Source organism: Leptodactylus fuscus, chromosome 2, assembly GCF_031893055.1.
Source record: "Leptodactylus fuscus isolate aLepFus1 chromosome 2, aLepFus1.hap2, whole genome shotgun sequence".
In the NCBI taxonomy this organism is placed as follows: Eukaryota; Metazoa; Chordata; class Amphibia; order Anura; family Leptodactylidae; genus Leptodactylus; species Leptodactylus fuscus.
In genome coordinates, this window is record NC_134266.1 from 10,437,564 (window position 1) to 10,460,096 (window position 22,533).

At 44.2% G+C, this 22,533-nt stretch overlaps 1 protein-coding gene across 1 annotated transcript; it reads right to left on the reverse strand.

Moving 5' to 3' along the window:
* Positions 1–1,811: 1,811 nt before the first annotated feature.
* On the reverse strand, positions 1,812–21,397 carry LOC142194320 (ubiquitin-associated and SH3 domain-containing protein A-like). Its single transcript, XM_075263368.1, has 14 exons — positions 21,221–21,397; positions 20,853–20,906; positions 18,793–18,979; positions 18,156–18,348; positions 15,321–15,490; positions 14,783–14,991; positions 14,551–14,620; positions 13,640–13,781; positions 11,014–11,133; positions 10,767–10,859; positions 10,180–10,306; positions 9,289–9,365; positions 4,732–4,841; positions 1,812–2,205 (listed from the first exon to the last, which is right to left on the reverse strand). The coding sequence occupies exons 1-14, from the start codon at positions 21,343–21,345 to the stop codon at positions 2,068–2,070; spliced, it is 1,815 nt and encodes a 604-aa protein (XP_075119469.1). The 5' UTR covers positions 21,346–21,397; the 3' UTR covers positions 1,812–2,067.
* Positions 21,398–22,533: the final 1,136 nt, after the last annotated feature.

The following is a 22,533-nucleotide window of genomic DNA, read 5'->3' on the forward strand; positions in this document are numbered from 1 at the left end:
AGCATGTGTTTTTCTTGGAATGCTGTTTCTTTTTGGACGCCATGCATAACGCCTTTTTTTATAACCAAACAACTCATTTTTTGTTTCCAAAATGAAGCTGCCTTGTCCAAATGTGCTTTTTCATACCTCAGGCAACTCTATTTGTGGCGTACGTGCAGAAACGGCTTCTTTCTCATCACTCTCCCATACAGCTTCTATTTGGGCAAAGTGCGCTGTATAGTTGACCGATGCACAGTGACACCATCTGCAGCAAGATGATGCTGCAGCTCTTTGGAGGTGGTCTGTGGATTGTCCTTGACTGTTCTCACCATTCTTCTTCTCTGCCTTTCTGATATTTTTCTTGGCCTGCCACTTCTGGGCTTAACAAGAACTGTCCCTGTGGTCTTCCATTTCCTTACTATGTTCCTCACAGTGGAAACTGACAGGTTAAATCTCAACGTTTTGTATCCTTCCCCTGAACAACTATGTTGAACAATCTTTGTTTTCAGATCATTTGAGAGCGGGCTGTCCATGTTCGACGACCATCAAACTTAACTGAACTTGAATTGTTTTGTAGAAATCCACAGACCACCTCCAAAGAGCTGCAGCATCATCTTGCTGCAGATGGTGTCACTGTGCATCGGTCAACTATACAGCGCACTTTGCACAAGGAGAAGCTGTATGGGAGAGTGATGAGAAAGAAGCCGTTTCTTCAAGCACGCCACAAACAGAGTCGCCTGAGGTATGAAAAAGCACATTTGGACAAGCCAACTTCATTTTGGAAGAAGGTCCTGTGGACTGATGAAACAAAGATTGAGTTGTTTGGTCATACAAAAAGGCGTTATACATGGCGTCCAAAAAAACCAGCATTCCAAGAAAAACACATGCTACCCACTGTAAGATTTGGTGGAGGTTCCATCATGCTTTGGGGCTGTGTGGCCAATGCTGGCATCGGGAATCTTGTTAAAGTTGAGGGTCGCATGGATTCCACTCAGTATCAGCAGATTCTTGAGAATAATGTTCAAGAATCAGTGACGAAGTTGAAGTTACGCCGGGGATGGATATTTCAGCAAGACAATGATCCAAAACACCGCTCCAAATCGACTCAGGCATTCATGCAGAGGAACAATTACAATGTTCTGGAATGGCCATCCCAGTCCCCAGACCTGAATATCATTGAACATCTGTGGGATGATTTGAAGCGGGCTGTCCATGCTCGGCGACCATCTAACTTAACTGAACTTGAATTGTTTGTCCAAAATACCTTTATCCAGGATCCAGGAACTGATTAAAAGCTACAGGAAGCGACTAGAGGCTGTTATCTTTGCAAAAGGAGGATCTGCTAAATATTAATGTCACGTTTCTGTTGAGGTGCCCATACTTTTGCACCGGTCACATTTTGGTTTAATGCATATTGCACATTTTCTGTTAGTACAATAAACCTCATTTCAATCCTGAAATATTACTGTGTCCATCAGTTATTAGATAGATCAGACTGTAATGGCTGCTGCAAACACCAAAATATTTAGAACTAAAATGATTAAGATTAATAGGGGCCAAAGTTTTTCATAGGACTGTATATATAGTCCTAGGAGTCCTGACAGTGTCATACATGATGTTTTTAGTTGATGTAAGCTCTAGATTGTACCAAACCTATTTTACCTATAACATTTCTTTGGATCGTACCATGTGAATCCAAAATGAATCTTCAGAGGTTCTGCCGCTCTAGTCTAAATAATGAGGAGGAGTCTTAATAATGGGGTATAATGAAGGTATGATTTAATAACAATGGAATGAGAAAAGAGCATCGGGCCTATGAGGCTGGAGGGTCCAAAGTTTGTCCATAGAGCTTGAGTTCACATGGCTGTGATAGATCTGAAGGGATTCTGCATGTAGAGGAGGGTGAAGCTCCTTCAAGAAAACACTTGCCAGCAGCAGAGCCCTCAGATGACGTCCTCTGGAGGAGTTGGATGAGGATCTTCTCGTACACTGGACAACCTTCTCTAGCACATCATCTTCTTTCTGTAGCTCCAGTCACTTTTCCTCAACGTCTTTGAGATAACAGAATATTTTGGCTTCTCATTGACATTACTGATGATTCTTGATCAGTTCATCCCATCGAACAAAGGTGTTAGAAGTATGAGTGGGGCCCTTCACTGGAGGATCTTTGAGGACCCATCTCCCTGCAGTCACCTCCTCACATAGACAGGAAGCCAGAGAAGGAACCTGAGGGATAAAATGGACGTTCATCTTGGTCAATATGGGCTTCCACCAATAGTGAATGGTATGAAAATATTCCATATAAAGAAGAGGTCACCCAGCCCTTTAGAAGGACAAAGTTCCAAACTTTGTCTTCACTTTAAAAGCAACAGGACATAGGAGAGGATAAGGAAAGGCTCGGCCGACATGTCCTGGCCCAGCTAAGATGAGATTTGTTGGACAACCAAGCTTTTCCCACTGACCCATTATATTCTGTGGCACTATAGACAACCTGTGTATTATCACGGGCCCAAACTTCGTCTGTTCTCTGTCTATTCTATAAATCCAAGGAGGCGGCACAGGCCACGTTTCTCCACAGAACCCTTGTTGCACATGTCCGTGTAAATTTACCTAAAATTACACTTGAAATCTGGAGGGGTCGCTTCTGTTTGGCCCTCTTCATACCCTGATAGAGTGATGACAATGGAACCCTTTAAGATTTGGTTCAGGATCCAGTTCGTCGGTTTGGACCCAAAGTTAATACGGTTTGAACCAGAAATGAAAAAAAATAAATTTATAAAATCATATCTGACCTAAGACTGTATCTCGCCCTCTGAGGACTCCTAGGACTGTATCTAACCCCTGTCATATCTGACCCCCTTGTGAACAGATGTGTCTATGGGTATTGGTTGCGGCACTGGAATAGATCTTTTTTAAATTTCGTTGTATTTTGGGGGTTTGTCAAGGAATAAAACTGGCTACGTTTTCCTGAATTACTCTTAAAGGGAAAAAAAATCACTTGCGGAGGTGAATAAGATTACTCTGGGTTTTGCAATGTCTCCAGAAAATACATAGAAATAGCCAAATTATGCATATGTCAGATACATGACTAAATTGACTGTACTTGGTCTTGGACACAGTACAGACTAAATGTTCTGATTTTGAAAATTCAATTTAAGATTGATGCATCTGCTATAACGCTGCACCTCACTGATATACACAGCCGCTGCTGCTCTAACAGTGTGACAGACAGACAGAGGGACCTCACTGACATATACACTAATCCCCAGAACCCTTCACACTGTATCATCTGTGTATTATCTCTGCATATCAACTAACCTATCTACCTGTACGTCTGGGGTGATGTTCTTGTGACACTAACCTATCTATCTGCAGGACTGCGGTGATGTTCTTGTGACAGCAACCTATCTGCAGGGCTGGGGTGATATGCTGGGTCTGGTGACAGTAACCTATCTATCTGCAGGGCTGGGGTGATATGCTGGGTCTGGTGACAGTAACCTATCTATCTGCAGGGCTGGGGTGATATGCTGGTTCTGGTGACACTAACCTATCTATCTGCAGGGCTGGGGTGATATGCTGGTTCTGGTGACACTAACCTATCTATCTGCAGGGCTGGGGTGATATACTGGTTCTGGTGACACTAACCTATCTATCTGCAGGACTGGGGTGATATGCTGGGTCTGGTGACAGTAACCTATCTATCTGCAGGGCTGGGGTGATATGCTGGTTCTGGTGACACTAACCTATCTATCTGCAGGGCTGGGGTGATATGCTGGTTCTGGTGACACTAACCTATCTATCTGCAGGGCTGGGGTGATATACTGGTTCTGGTGACAGTAACCTATCTATCTGCATGGCTGGGGTGATATGCCGGTTCTGGTGACACTAACCTATCTATCTGCATGGCTGGGGTGATATGCCGGTTCTGGTGACACTAACCTATCTATCTGCAGGGCTGGGGTGATATGCTGGGTCTGGTGACAGTAACCTATCTATGTGCAGGGCTGGGGTGATATGCTGGTTCTGGTGACACTAACCTATCTATCTGCAGGGCTGGGGTGATATACTGGTTCTGGTGACAGTAACCTATCTATCTGCATGGCTGGGGTGATATGCCGGTTCTGGTGACACTAACCTATCTATCTGCAGGGCTGGGGTGATATGCTGGTTCTGGTGACACTAACCTATCTATCTGCAGGGCTGGGGTGATATACTGGTTCTGGTGACACTAACCTATCTATCTGCAGGGCTGGGGTGATATGCTGGGTCTGGTGACAGTAACCTATCTATCTGCAGGGCTGGTGTGATATGCTGGGTCTGGTGACAGTAACCTATCTATCTGCAGGGCTGTTAGATAAACATAACTCACAGCCATCATATCCCTGTCCAAAGGGAACTAAGAATCAATGGGACATGTGGTGGTAATGAGGACATAGCTCAGAACCAACTCAGTGACCTGTCCAGGGCCACCAAGGTCTCTCTTACACTACAGATGATTTTTTGCAAGACTTCTGGTTAGAAGAAGCTCAATACAGGTGTGTATCGCCCCCACCCCCCGCCACAATGACTTTCACACTATAGCCCAATAGGTCGACGGCTTTTACCACAGGTCAGGTTATTCTTCTGGGCTCCTACTAGTGAGAGAACAAGAGAGTGATGGCTCTTTTATTTGTTGAGGGTCCTTGTTCTGTGTAACTGGCCGCCATGTCTTTGTACACACATCCCCCGACCACATATTTCTGATTTACTTACTTGAACTGGACCATCGGCTGAGCCCTTGCTCCTCTGCACAGGTTCCCCCAGTATAATCCGGCTTAAGAGAGCAAGTGAAGAAGCAGGAGCCACCACCAGCGTAACACATCCTGGGTGGAGAGGACATATAAGAGGAGCTTAAAGATAGTATCATCCTACTAGGGTAACCAGAAAAGCCACCCTGTCTGATCGGTGGGGTCCAACACCCAAGGCCCCTGCAGATCACCTTTCCATACCGCTAGCTAGGACAATGACGAGACAATTAAAGAGACATGATGACAAGAGAGATGTAAAGACGAGAGGAGAGAGATGAGATGACGAGAGAGATAAGAGAGACGCGGCACCTGAGGGATCACTTGGCCGGGCCTGGGATTATCTTCAGTCACTGCCGTGGCAGAGCTGATCCCTGTACCCATATGATCGCCATTTCAAGGCTTGATTTGAGTGGCTAAGCCACTGCTACAACCTATCCTAATAGTTTAACCCCTTCCCACCTGTGCCATTTTTTATTTTTGTTTTTTAATCTAAACCCAATAGCTTTTTTTTATTTTTCCATTCACACAGCCATATGAGGGCTTAACGTTTACGGGATAACTTGTACATCAAAATGGTCCAATCTGTTATTCTGTACAATGCATAAAAAAAAAAAAAAAATTCTGAATAGGGTAGAAGTGGGGAAATTCAGTGTTCAGTAAATGGTGACCCTCTAATCTAACACAATGCCTCGTGAGAAACCGACCAGCAAAACGCATAGAGGATTCAGTGTGTGGGTTATACTGTTTCACTCTGCTGCTTGGATCTAGGACAGAGAATATTAATAGGCTCTACAAGTATATCCCGGGGTGTAGCAAACCACTAGCTGACTAATTTATGTGGGATTCAGGAAGTACCAGAAAATAGTTGTGCCGACCTTCGCGACAGTGAGCACCATCACATTCCATGGAAAAGTGTTTTATATTGAGCTCCTTTACTAGTAACTTAATAAAAGCAACCTTGTAACTTCAGTTATTAAATCCTTCCGTGATTTCCTTCATATTCCTCAGTAATCATCACATATTATAGATGGAGTTATAGAGTCAGATACAGATGTCCTTGATACAGACAGCCACCAAACCTCAGGAATATGGTTGTCAGCAGCTCACTGTCACCTCCAACTAACACAGGAACATTTCCATGCGGACAGAAAAGGTGCAAAACCTGCCCGCACATACTGACCACTGACAACATAGAGATACCAAACTCTAACAGGGAATATCAAATCCGGGGTATGTTCACCTGTAACACACCTAATCTAGTGTATTTAACCCCTTAGCGACCCTTGATGTAACTGTACGTCATGGGTCGCATGGGGATGTATGGAGCGAGCTCACACGCTGAGCTCGCTCCATACACGGCAGATGCCGGCTGTATAATACAGCCAGGACCTGCCACTAACAGCAGCGGTCGGTGCCCGAGCCGATCGCTGCTGTTAACCCTTTACACACTGCGGTCAAACGCGACCGCAGCGTGTAAACAGCGCCGGCGGCATGGGCGCCGCCATGTTTCCCCGATCACCGCCCTCCTGAACGTCACATGAGGGCGGTGATCGGTTGCTATGACAGCCTGTGACTATTGAAGGCTTCCAGGCTTGTCTCTGCACCAGATCTATTAGACGATGCCAGAGGCAGCCTCTAATAGAAGTGCTGGGATTCTGCTATTCACTGCAGTACTGTAGTATTGCAGTAAATAGTATGGGCGATCAGACCCCCTAGGTTTCAAGGTACCTAAGGGGTCTGATCATAAATGTAACAGAAGAAAAAAAAAAGTTTTTAAAAGTATTAAAAAAATAAAAAAAAATATAAAAGTTCAAATCACCCCCCTTTCCCTAGATTAGCTATAAAAGTAATTAAAGAACATTAAACATAAACATATTAGGTATCCCCGCGCTCCAAAATGCCCGAACTATTAGAATATTAAAACATTTATCCCGTACTGCGAACAACGTAGCGGCAAAAAAAATAAAAACAGCCAAAAAGCGTTTTTTTCAACACTTTGCCTCTTATAAAAAATTGAATAAAAAGTGATCAAACCATCAGATCTTTCCCCAAATGGTATCAATAGAAACGTCATCTTGTCCCGCATAAAAAGACACCACAACCAGCTCCATACATGGAAATATGAAAAAGTTACAGGTGTTAGAACATGATGACACAAATTTTTTTTTCTATTTTGCAAAGTTTATCATTTTTTAAAAGTATCAAAACATTTCAAATACTATATAAATTTGGTATCACCGCGTTCGTACTGACACGTAGAACACAGGTAACATGTCATTTGTACCAAACAGTGAACGCTGTAAAAATTAAACCCATAAGAAAATGGCGCAAATGCATTTTTTCTCCAATTGCACCTCATTCTGAATTTTTTTCCAGCTTCCCAGTACATTGCACAGCATATTGAATGGTGCCATTACAAAGTACAATTTGTCCCGCAAACAATAAGCCATCATGTGACTCTGTGAACTGAAAAATGAAAAAGTTATGGCTCTTGAAATGTGAGGAGGGAAAAACGAAAATGCGAAACCAAAAAATGGCCTGGTCCTTAAGGGGTTAATAATGTGCACCAAATGTCCCACTGAAAATCTATATGTTGGAGATACCGGACAGCAGCTTAGAATGTGGATGAATTCACATCGCCATACAATTAGAGAACGAAGAATGGACCTTCCCGTGTCAAAACATTTCTGCAATGAGGATCATAATATCACCGATCACATGAAAATTTTGGTGTATAAACTTATGACCCTGCTTCAAACACTGGAGAAGGGGTTAAATCTGTCACATGGGTTTATGGCATCTTACAGAAATCAGTGACCTGAAACCCTGAGAACTGATAAGAACCTGGAATTGTTTACATTGTTTCTACCAATAACCCTCTATACCCCCCTTTCTCCTAGATTTCTATCCCTATGTGTCCTTTTGTACATAAATCTGCTCCTTCAGAAATGGTTTTTAAATTTACTTGAGAAAGGAGCAGAGAGGTTCCGAAACGTTGTCATCATTATTAGTTAGCCATTAAAAAGGTATCAACTACTGAAGACTATCAAGTTTTGTATATATATATATATATATATATATATATATAGTTATGCAGTTTTATAATCTCATTAGGATTTATCTCAGATGTGAATCTTAGATTCATGTGATATTGATTCAGCACTCCAACAAATGAGCAGGAAGAGGCCTCGGGACATCATCAATGTAGCGTAGCCATATCCAAATTGATGATGTCCATAGCGGTACCCTGATGTTAATTTCCTTGGAGAAAACCAGATGCTCCTCCCACCAGCCCAGGAACAAATTGCCATAACTTGGGGCCACAGGACACCCCATCGCAGTACCCTGTAGCTGGTGGAAGAAGACTCTGGTAAAGATTAAGTCCTTTCTCCAGTGGATGAAGTCCATCAATGGTAAAATCAAGAGATTATAGTCAGCAAAATGATTTCCTACACAGTTCAAAAAGTGTCATCATCCGGCACTATGAGAAGCTCTTCTGGCTGATCATACACCTCCTGTCCTGGGTATATAAGTTGCACTTTGCTCTTGCTGAACCTCATGTACCGATGTCCACCATTAGGGTATCAGGAACTGTGGATATAACTGTAATTCATCTGTAGGGCTGCTTATTGATGTCAGACTGAGCACCTAGTATTGATCTCCTGAGGAACCCATTTCAGTGGAGATGGGGGGGAAACGCGTTGAAAATTTTGTATAGCTAGAGGCAAGATTTTCGCAAATCCTGTATTTAGTTCCATCAGCATCTATGGACTATGCGCCCCTGCCTGTTTTTCCTACAGCATGCAGTCTTTGTTCCATATGAGAGCAGTTAAGACCTCATTGTGTTGTTGGCGTGGGCAAGATCGTAATGAGCTACATCAGCCCTGTAGACCTGTGTTTAGGTTTGGTGATTCAGGCTTTGGTGTTTTCACGAGGATCTCTTAATCTCCTCTTACTAGGTAGTGGGAGTGCACAAAGTATATTTATCCATGAAATTGCCTAAATTATAGTGGCCTACAAGTCAGGTGAATTTAGTAGTGATGGAGGGACCTCAGTTGCACTAGCGCACACATCCAAAGCATCTTATTCTATAATCTAGGGATTGGATAGCTGGGGTGAGAGATTATTAATATAGCTCATTATGACCCGGTTCACATCTACGCATGGGTTTCCATTCGGGGAGTCTGCCTGGAGACCTCCCGAATGGAAACCTAATGAAATCAGAGGACCCCATAGACCAAGGGTAGACAACCTTTGGCACTCCAGCTGTTGTCAAACTACAACTCCAAGCATGCATACTTAGGTCCGAAGGCAAATGTGAACCAGGTCTAACATTTATTAAGTTTCATTTAAGCCATTATTTTACTGTGAAAATTCAATCGATCTATTAACTTTGTATCCCCTGAGATGTCGTTATATCATAATCTAGAAGGACACTTGGCTGCCTCCAGAATCATCACCCCCATCATCCCGCACAGTGCAGGATTATAACCTTATATCATAATCTAGAAGGACACTCAACTGTTTGACTTCTCTCTCTCCGGAGTCTTCAGACTTCCCAGATGTTTCTGGATTCTTCTCCAGATGTCGGACTCTGAGCTGGATGAAGAGAAAAGCTTCAGGTTATAAATAAATAGGAAGAATGGGAATTAAAACTTAGCAATCACCCCCTGGGCTGCAGGCCTTCCTGCCGGTGACAGGGCTCGGAGTAGACGTCTACATGCACATTACATGGGTGACGTGCCTGTGCCCATGGCTTCTTAGTCCCACCAACTGCTGTCAGTGAGCCCGGGCCTGGACCTGTGTTATGTTTTCAGGAAAGAGAAGAAAAGGACCAACTTGGGGGATGAAATGATAAATCCGCACTTACCCAGGATGTTCTTGATGATGCTCTTTATTGGTTACCATAAAACACAACGCGTTTCAGAGTACAGGGAACTTCTTGTTGGCAAAGGTCATACAAATGTGCTAACCTACCCCCCTTATATAGGAGAAAGCAACTAAGTATAAGGGGGTAAACAATGTCAGAAATACAAGTCCAATAACAAGTAATAGACAATGTCATGGAATAGTTATTGCAGAACAATTCTGTACACCATGGAAAGACTATTGAACTAATAATAAATAATGATAAATCCTTGACAACACCTTTCACCGAAACCCTACCGTCCACATGTCCACCTGTCCATTCCCTCCACCTTGACCTGACCCTTGAAGATGACCACACCTTTCCCTGTCAACCTACCCTCCACATATCATGGTGGAGGATATGAAGTGGTGAACAAGAGCCTTCATAACGATAAGACCTTTCACCAGGATCTTCCCCTCTACATGTTCACCCGTCCACAGCCTGCACCATATCCAGACCCTTCATGACAGCCGCACCTCTCACAAGGACCCTACACATGTTCACCTGTCCACTGCCTTCACGTTCAGGCCGTTCTTCTCCAGTTCCTTTAATCTCATACAGCTGGAAAGTTGTGACTGAAGACCGAGCTCCTTGTCCACAAAGATCTTCACCTTCTGCTCAATCTTCATCCCTGAAAGTCATCATGTAAATGTAGTAAATCGTGAATCACTGACATGTCCTACATAGCAAAAATTCCTCTCTCCAGTCATCTACACAGTCAGGTTCATAACACATAGCCCTGTAGTCACCATCAGTAATAGAATGGGTTGTCACAGGATACCACCGTCCCCGCCAGCTCATTACATCCCGGCTGTAGCCACCTTCATCTGAGAGCTATACAAGTAGAGCAGATCCTGCCCATCTGGGTATAATGGAGACCAACCCCTAACACCAGTCAGTGACCACACCACAACAGAGAACCAGGCTGACCAGCGGTGAAACACATGTGGTATTATACATCTCCCCAGATCAGTGACAGTCACAACGCTCCCATTATAATATTACACACACCCCCATCAGTGTCAGTCACATTGCTCCCAACATAGTAGTATACTCATCAGTGTCAGACCCACCGGCGGTTGGTGACATACCTGTAAGGATATGGTGCGCCGTTTGGATGCAGGATAACGCTGGGGCACAGAACACAGAATCACAGATGAGGTTAGTATCCCGCAACGCCTCGCCTGTAATGTAACAGTAATAACTTACTGCACATGGTGGAGGATGGAGACATGGTGGTAGCTGTGGTCATGGCCATCAGGACTGACAAGTATTCCCTCCTTTCTGTCTGCACAGAACCCATACTTTATATGTAAAGATTTATCTATCAATTCTTACCGAATATCTTGGCCTGAAACGTTCCGACTGATGACAGTGGAGGGTCCTCCAGAAAATCCTCAACTTTATCTCTGTGTGGAAGTTTTACTGGAAAATTGATGTCTGGTCTGGAATAAACCCCTGTACAAAGACAAGATGATGATTCTAGAGACTGCCTGATCCTATTACAGGGGCAATATCATGACTATGTCATCATTATACACCTCTCAGAAGGAAGTGTATATAAGTGTATGATATATAGTCCTAGGAGTCCTGACAGTGTCATACACTATATATTATATATATATAGTCCTAGGAGCCCTGACAGTGTCATGCACTATGTATTATAGATATATAGTCCTAGGAGCCCTGACCGTGTCATACACTATGTATTATAGATATATAGTCCTAGGAGCCCTGACCGTGTCATACACTATGTATTATAGATATATATAGTCCTAGGAGCCCTGACAGTGTCATACACTATGTATTATAGATATATAGTCCTAGTAGCCCTGACAGTGTCATACACTATGTATTATAGATATATATAGTCCTAGGAGCCCTGACAGTGTCATACACTATGTATTATAGGTATATAGTCCTAGGAGCCCTGACAGTGTTATACACTATGTATTATAGATATATAGTCCTTGGAGCCCTGACAGTGTCATACAGTATGTATTATAGATATATACACTCACCGGCCACTTTATTAGGTACACCTGTCCAACTGCTCGTTAACACTTAATTTCTAATCAGCCAATCACATGACGGCAACTCAGTGCATTTAGGCATGTAGACATGGTCAAGACAATCTCCTGCAGTTCAAACCGAGCATCAGTATGGGGAAGAAAGGTGATTTGAGTGCCTTTGAACGTGGCATGGTTGTTGGAGGGTTGGAGGGCTGGTCTGAGTATTTCAGAAACTGCTGATCTACTGGGATTTTCACGCACAACCATCTCTAGGGTTTACAGAGAATGGTCCAAAAAAGAAAAAACATCCAGTGAGCGGCAGTTCTGTGGGCGGAAATGCGTTGTTGATGCCAGAGGTCAGAGGAGAATGGCCAGACTGGTTCGAGCTGATAGAAAAGCAACAGTGACTCAAATAGCCACCCGTTACAACCAAGGTAGCCAGAAGAGCATCTCTGAACGCCCAGTACGTCGAACTTTGAGGCAGATGGGCTACAGCAGCAGAAGACCACACCGGGTGCCACTCCTTTCAGCTAAGAACAGGAAACTGAGGCTACAATTTGCACAAGCTCATCGAAATTGGACAATTGAAGATTGGAAAAACGTTGCCTGGTCTGATGAGTCTCGATTTCTGCTGTGACATTCGGATGGTAGGGTCAGAATTTGGCGTCAACAACATGAAAGCATGGATCCATCCTGCCTTGTATCAACGGTTCAGGCTGGTGGTAGTGGTGTCATGGTGTGGGGAATATTTTCTTGGCACTCTTTGGGCCCCTTGGTACCAATTGAGCATCGTTGCAACGCCAAAGCCTACCTGAGTATTGTTGCTGACCATGTCCATCCCTTTATGACCACAATGTACCCAACATCTGATGGCTACTTTCAGCAGGATAATGCGCCATGGCATAAAGCTGGAATCATCTCAGACTGGTTTCTTGAACATGACAATGAGTTCACTGTACTCCAATGGCCTCCACAGTCACCAGATCTCAATCCAATAGAGCATCTTTGGGATGTGGTGGAACGGGAGATTCGCATCATGGATGTGCAGCCGACAAATCTGCGGCAACTGTGTGATGCCATCATGTCAATATGGACCAAAATCTCTGAGGAATGCTTCCAGCACCTTGTGGTATCTATGCCACGAAGAATTGAGGCAGTTCTGAAGGCAAAAGGGGGTCCAACCCGTTACTAGCATGGTGTACCTAATAAAGTGGCCGGTGAGTGTAGTCCTAAGAGCCCTGACAGTGTCATACACTATGTATTATAGATATATATAGTCCTAGGAGCCCTGACAGTGTCATACACTATGTATTATAGATATATAGTCCTAGGAGTCCTGACAGTGTCATACACTATGTATTATAGATATATAGTCCTAGGAGCCCTGACAGTGTCATACACTATGTATTATAGATATATATATATAGTCCTAGGAGCCCTGACAGTGTCATACACTATGTATTATAGATATATAGTCCTAGGAGCCCTGACAGTGTTATACACTATGTATTATAGATATATAGTCCTTGGAGCCCTGACAGTGTCATACACTATGTATTATAGATATATAGTCCTAGGAGTCCTGACAGTGTCATACACTATGTATTATAGATATATAGTCCTAGGAGCCCTGACAGTGTCATACACTATGTATTATAGATATATAGTCCTAGGAGTCCTGACAGTGTCATACACTATGTATTATAGATATATATAGTCCTAGGAGCCCTGACAGTGTCATACACTATGTATTATAGGTATATAGTCCTAGGAGTCCTGACAGTGTCATACACTATGTATTATAGGTATATAGTGATGGGCATGAAGAAATGATAATAGTCACGTATGACAAACTTTGATTAGAATTGTTGCCCACAAAATTTCATATTCCATCCCAACAGTCATTGTCTAAAGATGAATAAACTATGTATGATCAGATGTGAGCATCTTACCATCGACAAGGGCATGGTCTGTCAACCAGTTGCGGCCAAATGCTTCCTCCAGGCTCTCAGCGTGCTTGACAAGAAGGACTTTTTGCAGTGGAGAGAGGGTAACGGGGACAGGAATCTTTTCTGTAAGGTCGTTCATTTTCAGCTTTATAAAGACGGCCAGAAAACAAGAAGAAATATATCTAGAAGTGATTCCCCCAGGAACGGGCCACCATTAGATGATCCAGAGGAATAGAAAGATTTACATTAACCCCTTGAGGACCGGGCCTCACTTTTCAAGACAGATATGTGTCACTTTATATGGCACAAGTGATTTTGAGATTGTTTTTCGTGACTTGTTGTGGTTCATGTTAGTGGTAAATACTAATCAATATTTTTGTAATTAATTTAATTAAAATTTGAAAATTTTGTAAAAAAAAAAATTGCAAATTTTAAAATGTGAAATGCTCTTCTTTTCAGACAGGTAGTCATATCCCCCAGATACACTAATAATATTATCTCCCATATCTCTGCTTTAGATTGGATCATATTGGATGATTATCTGGAGGAAGCCACAAACCTGCCCTCAGCACATGTCTATATCTAGATGTGCACCAAATCTGCAGCCCTGCCTGACCTAGGACCTAAGTTTGAAGACCAGGAGCCCGACCATTACAGGTGAAGGCCAAGGCAGGAGACTGCTGCACCTATAAGGAGAATGTCCGTCCATCGTTTCCCACATGTTCCGTTCAAAGCCATGATATAAAGGCCGGCCACGAAGGCCACCATTTCGTAGGGATAGAGGACTCAGATCAGATCCCAGACAATGCAATCCTCTGTCCACAGGCAGTCATACATTCATTAATCATCTGTCTACCTACAATCGGCCGCTCTCTTACTATAATTGCAATTATACTAATGAATGGGTTACTTACATGGGGGGCATTTTGGGGCTCCAGGTCCTTCTCTTTCCATTCACTCCGATCTGGGCCAAACCTGTAAGATCTGAATAAATTACCAGAATGAGGTAAGTACATTGTATGGTGACTACAGCCCAGCATGGTGACTCTCAGCATATCATCTTGGACCCTTTTGGGCCTGGGGGAGATCTATGGGTAGCACATGTGTGGGCGTTGCACTATGTGCTCAAAGTTCAGTTGATCTCACCTTTGTTTCACCCAGGTTATGGTCTCTACCTCTTTTTTTACGTAATTCTCAGGGACCAGCCCCCAACATCCAGTGCGGTGAGATGCCGCCATCAGCCATCCTTTTGGATTGTCGGAAACCCCAGTAGTGTCCACAAACACCACATCTCCAACACAGAGCTTCAACTCATCATCGTTCTGGGGCTCAAAGGGAAAAAGTGCCTGAAGGGTCTACAAGAATGGAAAGGAAGAGACTCAGTCATGGCAAAGGGTCAACCGGAGTCAGTAACACATGCCATGGGCGCTGGTGGAAGATGATGTACAATGCTCATAGTGTACCTGCCATTACGCCCACCAGTACAGTGCCAGCCATAGTGCATGCCCGTACAGGGCTAGATATCATGCTTTACTATGCAGTGCCAACTAGCATGGCCTCCAGTATTTTGCCCCCATACAGTACCATTCTCCCAACTAGAGGACAGATAAGCAACTGCCGCATGTGAGGGCCAGGATGATCTGCTGTCTTGTATGGTCATATATAAATGGAAGCTGAGTAGTACCTGGTAGTGAACAAATCGCATGTCTCTGGAAAAAATTGCCGCCTCCCACACACAGCTCTGAGTTGGGCTGATAGATTTTGCCAAGCGCTCGAGCGTGGCCTGGTGATGTGGAGAGAATTTATGAGCCAGAGTAAGGTGAAAATCTCGAGAGACCGGTTTCACTGAGCAGCCTACAAGGCAAACAGAAGATTCATAAACATTAGACACATCTGGATTTCCCACCAGATCCCCTAATCTTACATAATCCCAGAGCTCAATCTCAGGGGACGTGAATGGGGTTGAGCAGATCTTGAGATTTCAGGATCGATTTTAAAATCTGATTTCCAATCATTTTCCAGCCGATCCCGATTGTGAAATTTGCTCGATCGCCGATTGGGATCCGATCTTTCCTGATCCCGATTGCTCAACCCTAGTCAATGCTTCTCTATGAGAAAAGTCACATTTAGGGTTGAGCCGATCTTGAGATTTAAAAATCTGATTTCCGATCATTTTCCAGCAGATCCCAATCGCGATCATGAAATTTGCTCGATCGCCGATCGGGATCCGATCTTTTCCGATCCTGATCGCTCAACCCTAGACGTGATATCTCACAGACAGGACCTAATTCAGACATGGACCCATAAATACAAATATTCTAGACATGGACTATACACAACAGGACCTTATATTTATTACATGAATTCCTTGTTACTTTCCAATTGACCGTGTCTCTTTCCACTAACCTAAACAAAAATTTGCATGAATTGATCTTACCTATTGAAGACCCTTTTCCTTCGTTGAAAAATTAATTGCGTATCAGGTCAAATTAATTGGGGCAGATTAACTAATACAATCTAAAGGTTACACAATGAAAACAGTCTAGACAGTCTTATACTATCCAGGTTTATCACAGTGATGTTGGAAGATACAAATGGAAGGTACAAATTACTAATCTTGTGTAATATTAGACATTGTAACCCTAGACTTAGGCCCGTTTCACATCTGAGTTTGGGTTTCCGTTCGAGGAGATGACCCAGCAGCAGCAGAAACAATCACTGCCACCACCACCACCCTAAGAGGCTCTCAAAGGTCTGTCTTGGGCAGACTTTTTGGATGTTGGAACTGCACAGTGGCTGAAATTGCTATCACCACTGCCACCACCCTCTTCATCTGATGTCACCTTCTCATCATGTACAAAATCCACAAAATAATCATCATTATCGGCAGTGTCATCATCTTCCCTATTTTTATCTGACACATCATGGCCAAGTACACCCTCAGAATTTCCACCAGATTTCCCCAAAGCTTCCCTACCAAAATGACTAACATTAGTAGTACCACACCTCCTGACACAACTACCACCACCACCAGTTATCATGTCTTCACCCCCTACTTGCACACAGTGCTGATTGTTCTCATCAAAAAGAGGAGGAAGATGGCTCTGACTAGGAAAAATAGATTGCTCATCAGGTCAGTGAAGGATGTGAAGACATGATTGACAGTCCAGGAAGGTCCTGTAGCTTAAGCTATCCAAAGAGTTTTCCCTAATACATTGCTTCATCTATCTTGCTCTGTTTGTCTCCTCACTGTTTACAGCTCAATTCTTAGGTTTCAGACCACCTCTGCTCTCTAGCGGCTGTGGCTGGCTGGTGATATCCGGCCACATCTAGTCTTTTCTCTTCACTGTGATTGACAGCTTTTGTAGTGCACTTGGCAGCTGAGCTCTGAACGGTCTAGAGCAGAGCTGACCAGTCTGTCATGGTGGTCTGGTGGAGGTGTCATCTATTATAGTTATCTGTGGTCTGGTGGAAGCATCATCTGTCGTGGTGGGAGGCATTGTCATACAGTGTTGGCCAAAAGTATTGGCACCCCTGCAATTCTGTCAGATAATACTCGTGTTCTTCCAGAAAATGATTGCAAGCACAAATTCTTTGGTATTATCTTCATTTAATTTGTCTTCAATGGAAAACCACAAAAAAGAATTGTCAAAAAGCCAAATTGGATATAATTCCACAGCAAACATAAAAAGGGGGTGGACAAAAGTATTGGCACTGATGCTTCTCTAATTTGTGTAATTAACAGCACCTGTTACCGGAGGCACCTAACAGGTTGCTATCACTAATCTGCCTGTAATTGCTTAGATTTGACTATTCTCCCATTCTATTTTTCAGAACTGAGTGCTCTGTATAATGCAGTGAGATAAATCACAGACCCTTCACTATCTCCACCATTACTGTAATGCCTTGTGCTCCAGCTTACAGCACTTCCTATAGTGTATATGTCATCAGTATTGCAAGGTGTCCTCCTACCACTGTCTATTGACTGAGTCTGTTAGGTGGTGCTAAAATGTCATAGTCAGAGTCACACATGTCTTTTCTGTATTTCCTGGTCAACATGTGGTGGCAGCCATGTTTGTTGTCTGAGATGAATGGACATTTGTTTGATTTTGTTAAGAATCAAACAATCTGGAATATTTGGGTCAAAACTGGTTCCCGATGAATCGGTTTTCCCCATCTCTACTCACTAGTTTTGTGGTGGATGAGATCGAAATCTCCTTTCATCTGGTGACAGAATCTTTAGAATCCTTTAAGTATAATGGAAGCCCCTTAACATTCTTATCTATACTCACGGCTGGAGTTATATTCTCAGAGTCTATAGGTCTACCTGGTATCGGGATGACCCTCGTGCATAGAAGATCCAGACTGTCCACTTTGCACTTTGCAGAAAAAAATCAGACACATATACATCTACTAGAATTCTGGATAATACCACATACTGTAGGTATCAGCATTGGTCAGAATTCACATTACCATGGTCCTATAATCTGTATATCTGACTATTGCTATGATACCTCACCTGTCATGGTGCAAACCTGATGGCAAAATCTCTCCACAAAACTCTTGATGGCGTCTGCAGCTTCCTTGTTCAAGAAGAAGCCAATGAATGAGCTTGATGAATACAAGGACAGAGATACGGTCTGAGGGAAAAGCGTGAGCTCGCCTGCGGCTTTAAGTGCGGCGTAGAGACACTCGACCTTCCCATCTTCACACTGGGCAGAAGAAAAAAATTAGGAGAATTATGTTCACAATATAAGGAGCAATGAAAACCCAGGCCTTAGTCTAAAAGTCCTCATTTCCATGTCTGGGGCTCAACACAGTCAGACTTAGGTAATCTATTATGAGACTGCTTCATATTTCTACATGGTCTTTTTTCGGCTCCCGTACCCACGTAATATTGATATGGCTTCCATGCTTTCCACATGTTAAGTCACTTTGTGACACCCACCACAGATACAAGATGATTTGACAATGACCTGAGATTGGTGAGACTGGTCTGAGGGTCACTGGTAGACTGCAGTCCAATAACTGACCACCACTGGTGTCCAACCTCTACCAGAGACCATCTGTAGAGAGGTCTCATATGCTAAGCTGACCTGTCCTTCAATGGTCTCATTTGCCATTCAGGTAAGGTCTGATAACTGTGAAGGCCTCACCGTGAAGAAGTCACTCAGCGTGATGTGGGGGAAGCGGCCATGAGCTCTGTTTTTCCCGCAGAGCTGGAGGCTCTCTGCCTGAAATTGTTGTAATGATGTTCCTAGAGGTCCAGTGGGAACCAAGAACACAGCGTACTCCTGAGGTATCGGGTCATTTAGAGAGGGATCACAGCGATGTTCCTGTAACCTGTGTGGACAAAAGAGCAAATAGAATTAAAATAGACTTACACGGAATACATCACGCTTCATCCATGTCTGCAACCGGACAAACATGTGATTATAGTGGGCCAAGTGCAGGAATGGTGGCCTTACTAGAATCACAATGACGGGTTCCTGCAGCAAGGTCTAGATCTCCATGTGGGGGTTAAAGGATGAAAACCAAGGGATCACTTAGATGTGTACAAAGTCAAACCAGGTTCGTGACACATCGGGGTCATCCCCAATTCACACCTGCTATGTTACCACATGACTGAAGCAGATCCAGGAAAGTTATGTCATCTATCCCAGCAAGAGCCCTTAGCGCCTTGTGGTTTGTTGAAGAAGAAGGATGGACCTGTTGCTTCTGGGCTGACTAGTTATGATGGTGATAATGGTAAGGATGGAGATAATACTGATGATGATGAGGGAGATGCTACTTATGGTGATGATGATGATGATGATGGAGATGATACTTTTGGTGATGATAATGATGGTAATGATACTTATACTGATGATGATGGTGGTGATACTTATACTGATCTGATGATGATGATGATGATGATGATGATGATGGTGATGGTGATAATGGTCCCAGCCAGTGGCGTAACTACCACCATAGCAGCAGAGGCAGCTGCCACAGGGCCCGGGACATTTGGGGCCCGGTGACAGCTACCCCTGCTACCCCCGCTCTTATCACAGACAAACTGTTGTAACTGCGATAAGGCCGGGGAAAGCTTGTAGGACCTGTAGCTGAAGGACCTTTGTGTGACGTCAGCCGTCACATGACTAGGTGGGCGTGTCTTTATAGCACGTGCAGTCCTGCAAGAGAAGAAGAGAATGAGAGATGTGCTGCTAGGTACTGAAGGGGAGGGGTAATGTGAGATGCAGGATGGAGAGTGTGTGTGAGTGTGTATGTATGTGTGGAGGAGGCGAGAGGACAGTGTCCTGATATCTGTGTATGAGGAGGGGACAGTGTCCTGATATCTGTGTATTAGGAGGAGAGGGGACAGTGTCCTGATATCTGTGTATTAGGAGGAGGGGGAGGTTAGTGTCAGTAGATGGATCAGTACTGTACACATTGTTTGTATTCAGACTTGCCTGCAATTGCTGTTACTAATGACTGTCTAATAGTAGTCAGGGGCCGCTCTGTGTATTGTATTGTACTGAAGGGGAGGGAGAGGTGAGATGCAAGATGGAGAGTGTGTGTCTGTGTGTGTATGTATGTGTAGTGTGGAGCAATTGAGGAGCAACAGTAACCTAGGGGCAGAAATGGAGGGGAGGACATGAAAATGGGGGTAGAGATGAGGGGTGCATGAAACTGGGGACAGATGGAGGGAGGGCAATGAAATGTCATGTGACATCCGTGTGTTATTAAAGATCGCCAACACAACCAAAGACTGCAGTGGAGCCGGAGACAGGTAAGTAACTTTTTTTTTATGTCTGTATCTCCCCTCGGTCTCCGATTATTATACTCTGGGGTCTGAAAATACCCCAGAGTATAATAATTGTTCATGGGTGTCCATTATGGGGCATAATCCCGTGTGCAGGGGCCACAATGGGATGTAATACTGTGTGCAGGGGCCACTGAAGGACATAATAGAGCGCGCAGGAATGTGGCGTGGGGGGGGGGGGGTCGGTCGGTCAAGGTCTTCGGTGTTGGTCAGGAAGGGGGGGGGGCCATGTCAAAAGTTCACCACGGGGCCCCACCATTCCTAGTTACGCCACTGGTCCCAGCTCTACCTCTTTCTACAACAGGACATTCTGAACTCTAATGACTGAGTATAATGTGTGCACACAAAGCACCGATCACCAAACCACCCAAATGTCCTCACAACAACACATAGACCAACCAGAAGACTCACCAGCGACCTGCAGCCTGGACCGAACTCCACCCAGTAGAGGCCAAAGCTTTGTACCTGAAAGACACCACCATCAATGAGAACTGCACAACTACTGACAACCATCCTGTAAATATATAATGCCTGAGAGGTTGTCACAGCCCCGCCCCATGTTACTGACATCACTGATATAATATAATGACAGGTGGGGGCGCTCTGGGGCTCCTCTGTGTTTTTCCCATGTTCACACACTGCCTCCCATGTGTTAGTATTACACCTGCAGATATCAGCCATCCTTCATCCAGCAGGGGCTATTCCACCATCTGCAGGGGGCGCTCTCTCCCTCGCTCCTGCCCCCTCTCTTATCTTTGGTCTTTATGGATTATACTCACACTTGGTGCTCAGGAAAGCCTTGGCGCACGAGAACTTCTGGCCATGTGTTCTCTGCCCCGGCTCTTCTATGTATCTTGGTGTAGAGCGGAGCCTCAGCCATGTTGCAGCAGAAGATTTGTGACATCCTGTGGTGGAGGAGGAGGTGCGAGCTCACACCTCTGATCTATGTGATAACATCTCAGACTTCTCAGCAGCACACTGCCAGTATACAGTACATCCTTGATACCAAACCACCCCCCCACCCCCATGGATTCTCACTGTAGCGCCCCCACCTGGTCAGTCATAGAGTATATCGAAGATCATCAATTACACAACAGCCCCACCCCAAATTGGGCCACACTGGTAATGACTTCCGCTTCTCACCCTCCATACAATACATCTGCCCCCATCTTATGGTTCATAATGGGATCTGCCTCCAGCTATATTGGGGAACCTACACAATTTGGCTCGCCATCTCCCTTCAGGTTCATCCCTTAGGTGTTGGATGGGGCGGAGGTCAGAGTAATTAAAGATTTTTTGCAACAAACTTTCTGCATTCTGTGATAGAATTGTCAATGAAGCAATTGCCAAATACACTGCAGGTAACGAGTATAAGTTACCCCTAATCCAATAGTGGTCTGGTTGGTGGAGACCACCCCAAGACAGATCAGAGACCCAGGCTACACCTTAAAACTGGTGTCAGAGCATAGGTGCACCTTTGGACTAAGGAGAAAATCAATTTACAAGCCAGGTCAAAACCAGGAGAGCACCGAAATATCCAAAATGACAGTAGAATAATCACGGGGTTCGAGCCAGGTCAAGAATTCACTGATCAAGCCAAACCATCAAGGGATCAGATCATCAGGAATCCAGCAGATTACAAGGTAAATTCTGAGAACACTGAGCCAGACTACAACGTAATCGCAGGCGCCTGATACAAGGCAGTGCTAGGTGGAAATACCCCGCCTCAGCTCAGGATCGGACAAGGCTTCTCTCTGAATGACTCCAATCCCAGTCACAGCTTTACTGGGCAGCATTGCAATATTAAAGTGATTGGTGTGAGCAGTGCTGCACTGAAGAGAATGGTGGATACAATAGGGCGGTACAGATAGTGAGAATCTAATCGAAAAATGGAAGTGACAATTGTACAAAACATCTTGGTCTGCTGAAGAATTAAGATTTCCCTTTACCGGAGGAAAATGCTGAAGCCAACCCCTGAAAAACAGCCCAAAGGCAGTACCCCTCCTCTACCAAAGTATACTCCTGCTACAATGTAGTCAGGAAGACAACACTTTCTTACACCCTGTGATGAATGGCCCAGAGTTATGGTTTT

Bases quoted from the DNA above. Each gene is read 5' to 3' on its own strand.
- LOC142194320 (XM_075263368.1), bottom strand. From the start codon at position 21,345: ATGTCACAAATCTTCTGCTGCAACATGGCTGAGGCTCCGCTCTACACC. The intron at 18,349-18,792 runs GTGAGGCCTTCA...TCTTCTGCCCAG, and splicing joins CGCTGAGTGACTTCTTCACG to TGTGAAGATGGGAAGGTCGA. The intron at 4,842-9,288 runs GTTGAGTGTCCT...CTCTCCACCCAG, and splicing joins GGAGAGAGAGAAGTCAAACA to GATGTGTTACGCTGGTGGTG.